General features: G+C 42.5%; 1 protein-coding gene across 1 annotated transcript in view; it reads right to left on the bottom strand.

Moving 5' to 3' along the window:
- Nucleotides 1-15,906, bottom strand: part of SCN4A (sodium voltage-gated channel alpha subunit 4) — a 60,507-nt gene that overhangs the window by 32,990 nt on the left and 11,611 nt on the right. Inside the window, 4 exon segments of the mRNA XM_074264751.1 lie at nucleotides 6,193-6,549; nucleotides 8,507-8,680; nucleotides 11,615-11,853; nucleotides 15,525-15,600. Coding sequence (XP_074120852.1) covers nucleotides 6,193-6,549; nucleotides 8,507-8,680; nucleotides 11,615-11,853; nucleotides 15,525-15,600 — 846 coding nt within the window.

Raw genomic sequence — 15,906 nt, 5'->3', positions numbered from 1 at the left:
TTCATGTCCAGCTGTGGCAATGAACTCATCCGAGGTATCTGATAACTTCAATTTCCTTTTTTTTTTTTTTTTTTTTTTTTTTTTTTTTTTGCTGTTTTCTGTTCTGTTTTTATTTTAGTGATATAGTGGAAAGAATATTACACTTAGGATTAGAGGAAATATTTTATTTTAGTGCTGAAAGGGCCCTTAGAGGTTGTTGATTCTAATTCCTTCATTTTACAAATGTGGAAATCGAGGCAAATAGAAGTTAAGTGATATGCCCAAGATCACACAGCTAATAAGTGTCTGAGGCAAGATCTGAGCTTCAGCCTTCCTAATCAGGTAATCATACCTTATCCATTATGCTATGCAGCCTCTCTCATTTCAGGTTACTTCCCTCAATCTCCTTATAAGGACCCTGACATCTGTAGTCAATCCCCTCTGCTGGAAATCTTTGAAGATTCCTCCTTCTTTTCCTTTTTCTTCTTTTTTCTCACTCTTTCCTTACCCTTCTCTCATTTCTTGGGAGTGTATAGGACTGCTATAGAATACTTGAGATTGAAGCTAGAGCTTCTAGGAGATAATAGGTGACATTGGTCCCAACGGTTAAGGTGAAACAGTTTCAGGTGAAAGGTCATATGATATAGTGGATAAAGAGCTGTCTTTGAAGCCAGGAAAACCTGGGTTCAAATCTCCCTTCTGACACACATTGGCAAGTTAACCTCTCGATATTCCAGATCAATAGAGGTAGCTAGGCGGTACAATTGATAGAGCACTGGCCCTGGAGTCAAATCTGGCTTCAAACAATTACTAGCTGTGTGATCCTGGGCAAGTACTTAACCTTGTTTGCCTCAGTTTTCTCATTTGTAAAATGAACTGGAGAAGGAAATAGCAAAGCACTCCAGTGTCTTTACCAAGAAACCCCAAAAAGGTTCGCAAAGTGTCTGAGGTGACTGAATAACCACAAAAGCAAACAATGGGGAAGGGGCAGGTAACTCTGGTGGTTTAAATATCACTATCACTATTACTATCACTTATCCCCAACACACCCTTTAGACGATACTTACTAAGTATGTTTTCATCTGGGTACATTGATAAAATCAGGTACATTGATAAAATAGTGTTATACAATATGTTTTGCCCCGACCCCTGCACCCCCTAGGTATGATCCTGATACTCCATGTCCCAGGATGCCACTCTACTTTGGCTAAGTCAGTTGGTTAGCTCTGCTCTGAATCCATCTGTACCCTTGTTTAATTTATTCCTGAACTTGGAAGGATTTACTCCTTTACTTTCTTTCTTGTCAATTCCCAACTAAGTAGCATTTCCTCTGCACAAGATCTGGGGTTGTTTTTATTTGTTTTTAGCAGATTGAAATCATACTATGTGTCAACAGTGGGATACAGTAACAAACAAAACAAAAAAGCTTAAGTCAATTTTAGGCTGCATTAAGAGGAATAGTGTCTGTGGGACGCTGGGCAAGCTCCTTAACCCCTAATTGCCCTCAGCAAAAGAAAAAGAAATGAGGAGAAAGGGAGGAAGAGGAGGAGGAGGAGGAGGAGGAGGAGGAGGAAGAGGAGGAGTGTCTAGGCTAAGAAAAATTTGAGCCTGGGTCATATGGGAATCAATTGAGGGAAGCAAAGATGGTTAGCCTACAGAAGAGAACGTAGGTCATAGAAAACCAACTTCATTTAAAAAACTGTCATAGAGAAGAAGACTTTGGATTTGTTTTGCTTTTTCTATATGTTAGAGATAAGAACAATGAGCTACAAGAAGACAGATTAACTGCACCCAGTTTCTGGAAGGACTCTCTGGAACTGGACAATTTGAATGTTGTTCTGGGTCTTTAACTTGTTTCTGTCCTTCCTTGCCCCTTTATTGTATTGTCCTTTTTGTCTGCCTCATCCTTCTCTATCCCCTGTCCCTTGTCTCTTCCACCTTCTTCCTCTGTCCAGTGTCCCTGCTCCTAACCTCTTGTGACCCCCAGTTCCTTGTCTGTGTTCCCATCTTCCCCTTGTCTCTGTTCCCATTTTTGTCCCTGGTTTTCCTGCCTCTTCTCTGTGCCCCTTCCCTCCTTGCCCCTGCCTCTGTCCTATGTCTATACCCCATCCTTCATTACCCTGGCCCTCATCCCTGTCCTTCCCCTGTCTCTGCCCAGGCTCTCTGCCTCTCTCTTTCCCTGCCCCTCTCCTCTGCTGCCTTTGTTCCTGTGAAGCAGGCAAAATCAGGGCTCCCAGCTGTCAAGAAGGGAAGAGCAGGGGGCTGGGGTAGGGGGTGGAGTGGCCACCAGTTGCCAGAAGCACATATGAGATGGGAATTAGCTGCTCTCTGGGTCAGCAGGGTTTGCGCACGGCTCCTGCCTTGATACAGAAATAGCTGCTTCAGTCAGGGCAGGGTGTGTGTGTGTGTGTGTGTGTGTGTGTGTGTGTGTGTGTGTGTGTGTGTGTGTAGCAGGTTGGGGGTGGGTAGAGTGTGATTGAAAAGAAGTGCTCTCACACAGGGGGCTGCTGTAAGGCCAGGGACTGGGCTGGGTTACTGTGTCACCCTGAGTTACTTCCTCTCCTCCCATAATAACCCAAAGGAAATGACAGTAGACAGAGAAGGGGAAGTGGGGGAGGTGACACCAGGTCCCTACAGCTGCTGGCATATTTCCCTCCAGACACACACCTGTTACCCACCCCCTCCTGGTAAGGTGGCCTATCCTGGAGAATGGATGGGGGATGGGGGGGCACATCATTTACATAGCTCAGTCACCACAATGCCCCTGTCCTGTCCTTCAGTATGTGAGACTGAACTGAACTGAAGGGCTAAAACAGAATGGGACTATGAGAGTACTGGCTCAGGGAGGTGTGTTCTTGTAGGTTCCTGACTTAGACCAGACAGAATCGCCGCTTCTGCCAATATATCTCCTTCCTGCTCCAATATACACAAATCGAATACATGTGTACACTCACAGCACACATTGTATCCATCCAGACTATTCCTCTTAGGCAGGGATTGTTTTTCATTTTGCTAAGTCCCCAGCACAATGTCTTGCACCTAATAGGGCATTTAAATATTTGTTGGCTTAGTTAGGATTGCATTATATCCATTGTGATCTCCTTCCTTCCTTCCCCCCAAACAACTTACATTCATAGATAAAGATACAACCACCGACACACAGAAATGTATATAGTACTGGTAAAATGGGGGTAATAATAATGCCTACTTGCCAGGGCTATTATAAAGACCAAATGATATATTTGTAAAGTTCTTAGCACAATGCCTGGCACAACAGTATATAAAAGTTAATTGTTATTATTAAGATATACAAGCATATATAGATCTAGAGCACAATGTACCACTGGTTGACCAATACTGTGCTTACATAACGTACATATTATATAGCTCCTATACTGTCTGACCCTGCTTAATTGACAGGGTAGAGTAACAAAAATGGCATAGGACTTGAAATCCCTTTTGTATGATCTTGGACAAGTTTCTTTTTTTTTTGTTTAATAATAGCTTCTTAAAAATGTATTTTTAAAAACATGCAAAGATAATTTTCAACATTCACCCTTGCAAAACCTTGTGTTCTAAAATTTTCTCTCTCCCCTCCTCCACCCCTGTAAGAATAGAATCCCTGCCACAATGAGCCCAACAACTACTCATTTAGTCTCTGTATGAAAATCTCCAAAGTGGGAAAATAACCCATTCCACTTTTAATCAGCAATAATTGTGTTAAATTTTTCCTTGCCTTCTAGCCTAAAATTTCCTCTTTGCAATGTCCAGACTACATTAGTTTTATCCCCTGAGGCTAAACCAAAGAAGTCGGCTCATCTCTCCACCATATAACAGCCCTTTCCAATACTTGAAGGCAGCTTTCTCATACATTCCCCTTGAGTCTTCTCTTTTCCACATTAAATACACATAGCTTTCAACTATTTTCTGGAGAGGTCAGTCCATCTCTGTCATCTCTCTTTTAGCCCAACATCTTATGATTCTACGAAGATCAACACATGCACTCAGCCAAGTGCTCTGATAGATAGAAACGCAAATATACACAGGATACAACATGATACAATGGAAAGAGTACTACCTCTGGCAATAGAGGCCCTGGATTCAAATCTTCCTTTGGAAACTTACCACCATATGATCCTGGGCAAATCACAACCTCCCTGGGGTTCTGTTTCTTCATCCATAAAATGAGGGGCTTAGACTAGATACATTCTGAGCCTGCTTCCTGCTCTCTAGATTTATGAATCTGTCCTCATTCATACTCTTACCCAACTAGTATAGCAACATTGGACCCTGGGAAAGTCTACCTTCAAATACTGCTTCAAATATATTGACTGAATGACCTGTAAATCACAGGCCCCTGAGCAATTTTGTAATCTGCCTAAATTGCAGAACAGTTATTGATTTGTTTTGGCAGAAGCAGTTTCCTTATTGGGAGTTCCCTGAATCCAAGAAACTATAGATCCAGATAATACAAAACTCACTTCAAACATTCCTCTTTATGGAAGAGGGATAAAGACATAATAAGAGGGAGCAGTGAACAAAGTTCATAAGAAGGGGAAGTCAATGTTTGTACCTGTTCCCAGAATCTCTCCACAATAATAATAATGATAATAATTGGTAATATTTGTGTAGCATTTACTATATGCCAGGTACTGTTCAAAGCAGTTACAATCATTACCTCTCCTGATCCTCACAACAACTGTGGAAGACAAATGCTATTATTATCTCCATTTTACTGAGAAGGAAACTTAGGCAAACAGGAGTATAATGACTTGTTAAAGATCACACAGTTAGCAAGTATCTGAGGCCATATTTGAACTTACATCTTCCTGACTCCAAGACCAGCACTCAATTCACTGAGCCTAGTTGTCCTATTAGAGTAGTGAGGATATGAGGATAGAGCTGGAAATGGGGCATAGGACAGTGCTGGACTGAGGATCACGAAAACCTGAATTCAAATTTTGCCTTACTTAGTCTTATTTCAGCCTTTATTTCTTTATTCTTAAAATGGAGATAATAATTTTACCTGCTTCACAGGGTTATTGTGCAGATTAAATGAAATAATCTATAAAAACAAGTGCTGGGTAAGTTCTAGCTGTTATTGTTGTGGAATTGTTGTGAGAATCTTCTTTCTTTCCTCTTCTTCCCCCTCCATAATATAAACACTGATTGAGAGTTGGAAGGGACCATTTTTTCTGGGATTTTGCAGTCATGTCCAATTTTTTGTGACCCCATTTGGGGTTTTCTTGGCAAAATTACTGAAATGGTTTGCTAATTTCTTCTCCAGTTTATTTTACAAATGAGGAAACTAAGGTGGATAGGGTGAAGTGACTTGCTTAGGATCACACAGCCAAGATGTGTCTGTATAGAACTATTTTCTCTATACTCCTTTAAAGGTTGTGTCTGCCTTCTAGAACCACCTTAAAGGTTCATTTTTTCTGGTGCCTTTATCTCTCCTCCACTCTCCTTTATTTTTCCCCCTTCTTTCTTTCCCCATTTTTAATTTTTAAAGTATTTGAAAGATGCTGACTCAGCAACCCAAGAATTTCACACATGTGGCATGAGCCCCTCCACTACACCATCACAGAAGATCAGCTGGACACATACCACATGGCAAGGCACAGCAGACACCAGGAATTAGGTGCCCCAATTTCCTCCATGAGGTTAGTACCTGAGTGTCCCTATCTGCTGTGCTAGGTTGTAGGCAACTTCCAATGGGGTAGTGGGGATGAGTGCTTGCCCTCTGGACAAGGGATGCCTCTGGGGTGGGGAGGAAGAAGTCTATCATGTCATCAATTAAATATTGTTTTTCTGGAAAATGTGCCCTAACCCTCATCATGTTCCTTCCCTCTTCCAACTATCCCCTGCCCCCTTTCCTAAACAACCACACATACCAAACCCTGACTCATAGAGAACAGATGGAACTTGGTATTGGGGGAGGGAAGAGAAAAATTAATTTTGACCCATTTCCAAGTTCTCATTGGGATAAGGGCAACACAACAGCAAAATGAACTCTGGATTGTGAGTCAGGAGCCCTGGATTTCAGTCATTTAACAGGTTGTATTTTCTTTAAATTCTCATTCTCTTCCATTATATGAGCCAAGCTGAACTGAAGAGATGATGTCTAATGCCCTTTCTGTTCTAACAATCTATGATTCTGTGGGCCTGAAGGAACTGGAGGCTCTTCCCTTGTTCCCTTTCTCCCTTACTCACCACAAGGTTTCCAATGACCATGACCATGAGGAAGACAGTGAGACACATGGGCTGACCGGCCACCTCCATACAATCCCACATGGTCTCGATCCACTCGCCACACAGTATTCGGAAGACAATGAGAAAGGAGTGGAAGAAGTCATGCATGTGCCAGCGGGGCAGGCTGCAGTTGGAATCAATCTTACACACGCATTCCTTGTAGTTCTTCCCAAAGAGTTGCATGCCCACCACAGCAAAGATGAAGACAATGATGGCCAACACCAATGTCAGGTTTCCCAAAGCTCCCACAGAGTTGCCAATGATCTTGATGAGCATATTCAGTGTGGGCCAGGATTTGGCCAGTTTGAAGACTCTCATCTGGGGATAGGGAATGAATAATGAGAACATATAGAATGAAACTCTTTTATTAAAATGGTCCCCTATGGAGAAATATGGCCTCCATTTTTAATGGCATATGATGGAGTATACAACTTTCTTGCCTTTGGGAAACTATATGTACCCATCCTCTGGGAGTTCCTATCCTCATAAGAGTGAAAGGACATCAGGACGGAGTAGGGTAGTGTCAAAAGGTATGGATTTTAGTTCAAGTCCTGGTATTAACCAGGTATAGAATTTAAAACTAGATGGGACCTTACAGATCATTTAATCCAGTTTCCTCATTTTACAGATAAGGAAAATGAGATCCAGATAGATTGAATTACCAAATTTCTTTGTGTTCCAGTGATAGTGGTTGTGTTGTTAATGGTACTAGTACTGCTACTACTACTACTACTACTACTACTACTACTACTACTACTACAATATTACTGTAGTGATAGTAATGGTGATGGTGTTACTTACTATACTACTATTGTAGTACTATGTTAATATTGCAGTATACTACTATACTAAAAGTAGTATAATACTAGTAATTCTAGTAGTAGTAACACTGAATTACTGAAATAGTAGTAGTGATGGTGATGGTGTTAGTGGTACTTGTACTGTAGTAATAGTATTATTACTATTTATGATATTGCTGTAGTAATAGTCATGGTGGTGGTGGTACTAGTACTAGTAATACTATTATATTATTACTGTGGTAATAGTAGTAGTGGTGGTGATCACTAATAGTGGTAATACTAGTAGTAGTCAGTAGTACTATTAGTACTACTACCTAGGTGGTTCCATTCACTGACAGGGTATTGGACTTCAAGTCAGGAAGAACCTTTAGTTGTTTCAATTTCTACAATTCTAACATGGGGATAATGATAGCACCTTCCTCACAGAAGGTGCTGTTATGAGGATCAAATGAATTAATATTTGTAAGGTGCTTAGTAAAGTGCCTGGCACATTATAGGGGCTGATATATAAATGCTTATTCCCTTCTTCACTCCTCCCCATACTAGTATTAATAGTTGCTGAATGCATGAATGAATGTATAAAACTGAAAAAGTCCCTGAACTGCTCTTATTTTCCTTATCTGTAAAATGGGCATGAGTACTCCAAGATCTATAAAGATCAAATAAGATCATATATATTAAAGTAATATTAAAAGTTATTGCTATTCATTCATTTTGAGTTTTGTGTGATTCTTTGTGATCCTATTTGGTATTTTCTTGGCAAAGATATGGGGCTGGTTTGCCATTTCCTTCTCCAGCTCATTTTACAGATGAAGAAACTGAGGCAAGCAGGGTTAAGTCACTTGCCCACTCCGAAAAAAAAAAAAGACAAAAGGGATGGCTAGGTGGTGCAGTGGATAGAGCACCAGCCCTGAATTCAGGAGGACCCGAGTTCAAATCTGATCTCAGACACTTAATACTTCCTAGCTGTGTGACCCTGGGCAAGTCACTTAACCCCAGCCTCAGGAAAAAAAAAAGTCACTTGCCCAGGGTCACACAGTTAGTAAGTATATCAGTAGGTTTGAACTCATGAAGATGAGTCTTCCTGATTCCAGACCCAGCACTCTATACATTGTGCCACCTGCCTGGTTTTAAAGTTGGGGTGGTTATATGAAAATGATGAAGATGGAGATGAGGAGAAATTGTGCCAGCTCTTGTAGAATTCATAGTCCTATTGTGTGAGATATAGTTCCTGCCCTTAGGGAACTCCCAGTCTAATAAATGAGACATGATTCCCAACATTAGGAGTTCTCAGTACAATGGGGAAGATGCTATCCCAAATCTCAGGTAGCTCTCAACCTGTTGTAAGTGATATGGTACCTGCCCTGAGAGATGGCAGGAGGAAAGGCAAAAAAAGAGACATGGTTCCCAATCCCCAGGAGTTTCCAATATAATGGAAGAAGGGAGTACTGAACTTCCCCAAATTAGGCACGTACCAAGCGGAAGGACCGAAGCACAGACAGCCCTTGCACATTGGCCAGCCCCAGCTCTACCAAGCTCAAGGTGACAATAAAACTGTCAAAGATGTTCCATCCTTGTTGGAAGTACTCATAGGGATCCATCGCAATCAGTTTTAGCACCATTTCTGCAGTGAAGATGCCTGTAAAAACCTGGGAAAAACAACCAGAATTACGACTGGACTCTAATCTTCTTCCCTCCATTCCCAGAATGGCTCCCTCCCTCCTAAATGCATAAATTGGTGCTAGGAATGCCCCTTCTGAGCCTACTTCCTTGGAATTCTCTCTTTACAGCTTCTAAATTATAAGGCATCGAGAAAGGGAGCCCAGGACTGTGCACATCAGTAAATGATGGTGTCTTGGACTTGGAATTAAGAAAAACCTGAGTTCCAATCCTACTCAGACCTCATGAGCTATGTCTCCTGGGCAAGTTATTTAACTTTTACCTACCTCAGTTTCTTCAACTGTAAATTGGAAATGGCAATAGCACCTGTCTTCCATGATCATGAGGATGAAACAAAATAATATTTGTGTAGCATGTAGCACAGTGTCTGGCACTTAGTAGGTGCTAAGTAAATGCTCACTCCTTTCCTTTCCCCTCCCCATTCCTTGCAGTTTCTAGACACTTGTAGTATAATAGAGAAGGGAACTCCAGAGCTTTACTAGCAATCTATTCCCTGGGCTTAGAAGAAATCAGTGGCAAGAGAGCACAGATGGGCACAATCCCAGAGGCCTGTGTACCCTGGCTCTGCACCTGTCTGCTTCAAATTCAACAAGATTGATTAAGCACTCATTATGAGCAAGTACATAAAGAAAATCTGGTGTGGGCTGAATGAATTATTTTCTTAATTAAATTTCAGGTGTTTTTGAGGATGGAATTTGGGAAATAAGGTGGAAAAGAGGTGCATTCTAAAATACAGTGGGAGATGGAGGAAGGAAAGGGAAGTAAGAGCCACCCTTTTCAAAAGTCCTGGTTCTTGTGAGTATTCATAAGGTCTCTGATCCTGATTTCATATGGGATTTCAGCTGCTTAGCCTCCAAGCCTTAGAGGAAGAGAGTTCAAGCTGTAGCTCTCCTTCCAAAGGACCTATTTTCTCACCTGCCTCAGGCATATGCTGAAGCCCTCTTTGGAAAGCCTTCTTTGGGCATAGCAGGTGCCCAGACCTCAGAAAACAGCAAAGGTCCAGGGACCAGCCAGTAGAACACACCCCAGAGCAGCTGTGTGGCTTAATCAAAGGGAAAACCCATTTCCAGACCTGATCCCGTTTCTCTGGATGGAAATTCCTCAGCCCCTTTGAACATCCCAGTCCCTCTGCTTGTCACTCCATATATACCCCAGCTCTCCCCCCTAAGGCCCTATGTCTGGGGTCTCCCTCTAGGCCCAGGCCCCCTTCTCATTCTTTCTTGGGATCTCTTGCCTCCCCAACATAGGAAGTTTATCAGGATCCATCTCTCCCCAAATCTATTGTGGTAGGAGCTAATACAAGGACTAGAGTAGGCTCAGCTTCCCTTTGTCTGGGCCAGGCTCCCAGCAAGATCTGGGAATGAGGTGCTAATGCTTCTAATGGTGAGGGGATAAGCACAGAGATCAGTACATGTCAACAATAGATAGGGAGGATGGGAAAGTGAAATTGGGGCAGACTAACAGGCAGGCAAGCCTGGAAACCTTAGGGTTAGAGAATGGGAAAAAGGAAATTTGAGCCTAATAATTTTTAAGTACCAATATTCTTCATTTTGAGAACTGCATAGTCACACTGTCCATCATTTGTCCCCTATATCCCTGTTCCAGGAAGAGACCAGGAGCCTGGGTCATGGATTTCTTTCTCCAAGACAAGCTAACACCAAAGTCCCATCCATCATACTCAATGACTTAGCTTGCCCAGATATCTCTAAGAACCCTCACATATAGGTTACTTCCAGATACTTCCTCAGGACATTTCCACATACATCTACCTACCCATACCATTATCCATACAATCACAGAATCCTCCAGACACCTTTAGATGAGGTTCAGAGGTTTAGAACTGGAAATCATTTGGCTCAGAAATCATCTCATTTATCAAATCCTCTTATTTTAGAGATGAAGAAACTGAAATCCTGAAAGAAGGGACTTGCCCATAATTCTATCCATAGGGATGATAAATAGCAGAGCCACATTTTGTTTTCTCTGTTATACATGCCAACAATGGACAGGTCAGTACCGGAAATAACAACTTCCTTTTATCTTAGCCTCTATTCCAGCTCTGTTTTGAGCCAACCCCTGTAGCCTTCCTCAAGAGAGGCCTTCTTGGAAATTGGACCTGGTAACTCCCTCTTTAGGTACTACAGGATTCACCTACTAAGTGGGTTTGTTATTGTTCAGTATTCTCAGTCTGTCTGACTCTTCTTGACCCTATTTGAGGTTTTCTTGGCCACAATACTGAAGTGGCTTGCCATTTCCTTCTCTAGCTCATTTTACAAGTGAGGAAACTGAGGTAAACAGGATGAAATGATCCACCCAGCATCACACAGCTAGTAAGTATCTGAGGCCAGATTTAAATTCAGGAAGTAAGGAACTCTTCCTAATTCCAGGCCCTTCAAGCTATCCTCTGTGCTACTTAGCTGGACCCTTTAAGGGAGTATACTTAGAAAACCCATTTTAAAAATAAATTCTAACCACTAAAATTCTCATCACTGTCACATGATTCATCATCAAAAGCAGATATGGATTTCTCTTTGGAAATGACTCTAAGTAAAAGGTTTTGCCATCTACATCCTAAGGACCACTCAGTTTTTCTACGTGAATTGAAGCTGAAACTTTTTATATTTGGTCTTTCCCATTATAATAGATCATGGAAGGGACCTCAGAAGCCTCATTTAAAATGGGCACTCCTTGGGAACAGAGACTGTCTTATTTTTTTTATTTGTACACCTAATACTTGTGCTTTAATTTGTATACCTAACACAATGCTTTGCTCATAGTGAGCATCATTTATTCATTCATCCTTCTATTTGCCCGCAGACTCTCCCCCTCCCATGCTCAGAAATTTACCACCCACCATCCCTTTCTCCAAAGAAATCCCTCCAATCCCTCATTCCCCTCTATACCAGATTGCCCACAGTGAGCACATGCTCAAAGTGGGGAGTCATGGGATAATGCTCCATGGCCATGAAAAGGGTGTTGAGCACAATGCAGATGGTGATGCCCAAGTCCACAAAGGGGTCCATGACAATCAGGTGCAAAATTTTCTTTAGCTTCACCCACGGAGCACAGCAATTCCACACCAACAATGTATGGGCACACTTGTACCACCATGGTGGGCACTTCTGATGGGCCTCCTCCAACTCTGGGGATAGAGGGTAGAAAGAGAAAAGCTCAAGGTGCTTCAGGTCCACTATCCCTCCTTCCCATTTTGGAATCAACTGGGGTCAAGGTGAAACTCTGCCCAGTAGAAGGAACCAGGAGAAGGCATAGCTAGGTATTTCCAGAGAACATTTGGAGAGACTTCCATACTCCTTGGGAATGGATACAACAATGGGAAAGGAAGTGTTCTCCTTCTACCTCCCCTCCACCCAGGGAAAAGGAAGAGGAATTTAGAACCACATGTCAAAAAGCAGCAAGACTTGGCTTCAAGAAATCATTTGATGAGATGAGAAAGAAGTATCATCTGGTAGCTAGGAAAGGGATGTTGGGCACTGGGTGTTGAACTAGGAGTAGGTAATACTTTTTTTGGTATCAATATATCTTGACTTTCTGTAAACTCCCAGTAGGGGGCTTCCTATGCTCCCATTCAATACTAAAGGAAATAAATTCCAAAATTTGTTATGTATATGCCCATAATAATATCAATAGACTAATATAATTATTTATCAAATATTCCCTGTGGCCCTTTTTTGTCTGCCTGACATAGAGGTAGTGTGGCCCATAGCAGAGGATAACAAGGGCTACATAGTATAGTTTTTTTTAGATATCTACATATTTTTAATGTCAGAAAATCTCACTTTCCATGGGATGAAGGTTTTTATTTTGTGATAAATTATTATTGTGAAAGCTAAACGCTTTAAGTTGACAGTAGATGAGAGTAAGGGAAGATTCTTTAAAATCTTGACTAGGACATACAATACCTTATCCTAGCTCTGGGGTAGGTATGACATCTCAACTTATATTTCCAACTACCTATTTGACAAATCCGAGGGGCCACCTCAGACTCACTCAATGTATCTTTTTCCTAAAACTGGCTCCTCCTCCCAGGTTCCTAGTTTTTGCCAGTGTCCTCACCATTCTCCTAGTCACAAGTTTAGTCCACCTATTCTTTGCCATTCCTTTTGTCAACTATTAGGTCATAGTTGTGCTACTGCAATAACTTCCCAGTAGGTTTTTAAATTTTATCTTTCCTCTTCCAATCTATCCTATGTACCATTGCTAGACTAATCTTTCTCTTCCTTTCTTTCCTTCCTTTCTTCATTTTTTCTTTCTTTTCTTCCTTTTTGCCTTGTTTTTCTTCCTTTTCTTCCTTTCCTTTCCTTACTCTTTTCTCCTTCCTTCCTTCCCTTCCTTCCTTCCTTCCTTCCTTTCTTCCTCCCTCCCTCCCTCCTCCCCTCCCTTCCTCCCTCCCTCTCTCCCTTCCTCCCTCCCTCTCTCCCTTCCTCCCTCTTTCTCTTCCTTCCTCCCTCCCTCTCTCCCTCCCTCCTTCCCTTCCTCCCTCTTTCTCTCCCTTCCTCTCTCCTTCCCTCCCTCCCTCCTTCCCTTCCTCCCTCTTTCTCTCCCTTCCTCCCTCCTTCCCTCCCTCCCTCCTTCCCTTCCTCCCTCTTTCTCTCCCTTCCTCCCTCCTTCCCTCCCTCCCTCCTTCCTTTCCTCCTTCCCTCCTTCCCTCCCTTCCTTCCTTCCTCCCTTCCTTCCTTCCTTCCTTCCTTCCTCTTTCCCTCCTTCCCTCCCTTCCTCTTTCCTTCCTTCCCTCCCTTCCTCCCTCCCTCTCTCCCTTCCTCCCTCTTTCTCTCCCTCCCTCCCTCCTTCCCTTCCTGACTTCCTTCCTTCCTTCCTTCCTCCCTCTCTCCCTCCCTCCCTCTCTTCCTCCCTCCCTTCCTCCCTCCCTCCTTCCCTCCCTTCCTTCCTCCCTCCCTTCCTTCCTTCCTTCCTCCCTCCCTCTCTCCTTTCCTTCCTTCCTCTTTCCCTCCTTCCCTCCCTTCCTCTTTCCTTCCTTCCCTCCCTTCCTCCCTCCCTCTCTACCTTCCTCCCTCTTTCTCTCCCTTCCTCCCCCCTTCCCTCCCTCCCTCCTTCCCTTCCTCCCTCCTTCCCTCCCTCCCTCTTTCTCTCCCTCCCTCCCTCCCTCCCTCCCTCTTTCTCTTCCTCCCTCCCTCCCTTCCTCCCTCCCTCCCTCCCTTCCTTCCTTCCTTCCTTCCTTCCTTCCTTCCTTCCTTTCCTTCCTTCCTTCCTTCCCTCTCTTCCTCCCTTCCTTCCTTCCTTCCTTCCTTCCTTCCTTCCTTCCTTCCTTCCTTCCTTCCTTCCTTCCTTCCTTCCTTTCTAATTTGCATGCTTTTTCAAACCTATGTATTTTGGGAAAGGAGTTGGGTCAATCAGGCATAAAGAGTGAAGAAAAAAAGATAAAAAGCCCAATTGTTGCACTCACTGATAATCATAATGATCTTTGGGAAGTCCTCTAGTAAATTTGCATACTGAATCTATAGAGGATCTTTGAGGAAACATGGATAAGAATCACATCAGACTAGAAGACATGGATGAATTAAGATCTATTTCATTAGAAAGAGTGTCCATATCAATGAGATCATAAATTTACTGAGGAAATATTGAAGAAGTATTTGTGATTATTGTCAAAATCTTTGAATAGTGAATTTCAGGGACTGAAATCTCACCATTCTAGAGGAGAAGCTAAAAAAAAGACACCTAAGAAACAATCCCATCATTCACCTGGAGTGAGGATAATGTGCACTTTCTGAGAGAAGGTGTGATTTTTTGTTTTTTGGCTGCCTAACACAATATCTGATGTCATAGCAGTTGCTTAACAAAACTGTTAAATTGAATCAGATTGAATTTGGGTACTAGGTTTTTTCTACTCATTATTGTTTTGAATAAATATTTTATCTTTAAATACCAGTTGGGAATCAGATGTTGCTTGTAGGAATAGAAATGATTTATAAGGCCCTTAGCCTAGAGTACATGTACTTTTTCTCCTAAATTTTAAATAATTGGTTTCATTGGTAATCATACTTATTTTGTTTTATGTATTTAAAACATTACTCTGAGAAGGGATCCGTAGGCTTCACCAGATTATACAAAATAGGCCAGGAACCCTTCCCCTTCAAAGGATAGCTATACTGAGTTGGATTAAGTTTTTCCCAAAGAAACTAGAAGGAAGAAGGATGGTAGAATGAGCCATAGATCATAGAGAATAGTCTTGTTTTGTTCCTTATATCTCCTCAGCACAATCTAGCCTAGATGGAAGGGGGTCAGTTCCCTGTACTAGCTACCCATCCATCCACTTACTTCATTGTCTAGTCTCCATTCTTCTTCTGAGTCAAAGCTAAGGAAAGTAATAATTTTTCCACTGAACTTCCTGTTTGGGTTTGTAGTTGGGGAGAAGTCTGGTACTTGGAAAGCTTTTACTATTGCCCCTTGCCCTGGAATTCTTGGGGATAGAGGTTTCTGGTTTCCGGAAATGTGGTTCTTCCTGGTTAGTATTATTAGACTGTCCTTCCCTATCCCCTTGTCACCTCCCCTCCTCCATTCTTGCCCGGAAGCCAGTGGCCCCCAGAGCTTCTGGGCCCTGTGGCCAGTACTGGGTCCAACTAAGCTGTGACTATATTTATCATAGCCATTTCTTCAACTCCAATATTAAGTTACGGTTGTCCTAAAAGTCCAACTCGGCCTGGCCCTTCCTTGCTGATCTGCCCTGAAGCCAAAACTACTCAGGCCGGTCGTGTGGCAGTGGGCCCTAGGAAGATGAGAAGGGAATGGGGAGGGGGTCAGTGTTATGTGTGTCCCAAAATATGGGCCCTTCACCTTCCATGGCATCCGAGACGGCACTCTCCATGCTGCAGCTTTGTCTTTGGGGGTTCTGGGACGGTCTCCTTTGGGACTGCAGAAGGAGAAGAGTTGAATTAGAAAGGCCAGAGATGGAGTAAGAGTTGTAGGGAGTCCCCTCAAATCCTAGAATAGCCACCTGCTTCCATGTAGAGCCCAACCAAGGATTTTAATATCCTGACACCTGGTCTGGAAATCAGATCAGGGTGATGGAGTGTTGTTTTAGGAAGGGGAATTCCTCAAATCCTCTTTGAATTAAATGGATGATTTTTAACAAACAAAATAATTGTATACTAGTATGAGATAAGCTGGGCTCTGACATTTTTTAATAATAAGGTTGCCCCCCCCACCTCCCACCCAC

Source organism: Sminthopsis crassicaudata, chromosome 4, assembly GCF_048593235.1.
Source record: "Sminthopsis crassicaudata isolate SCR6 chromosome 4, ASM4859323v1, whole genome shotgun sequence".
Lineage (NCBI taxonomy): Eukaryota > Metazoa > Chordata > Mammalia > Dasyuromorphia > Dasyuridae > Sminthopsis > Sminthopsis crassicaudata.
This window is presented reverse-complemented; position numbering and strand designations above follow the sequence as displayed.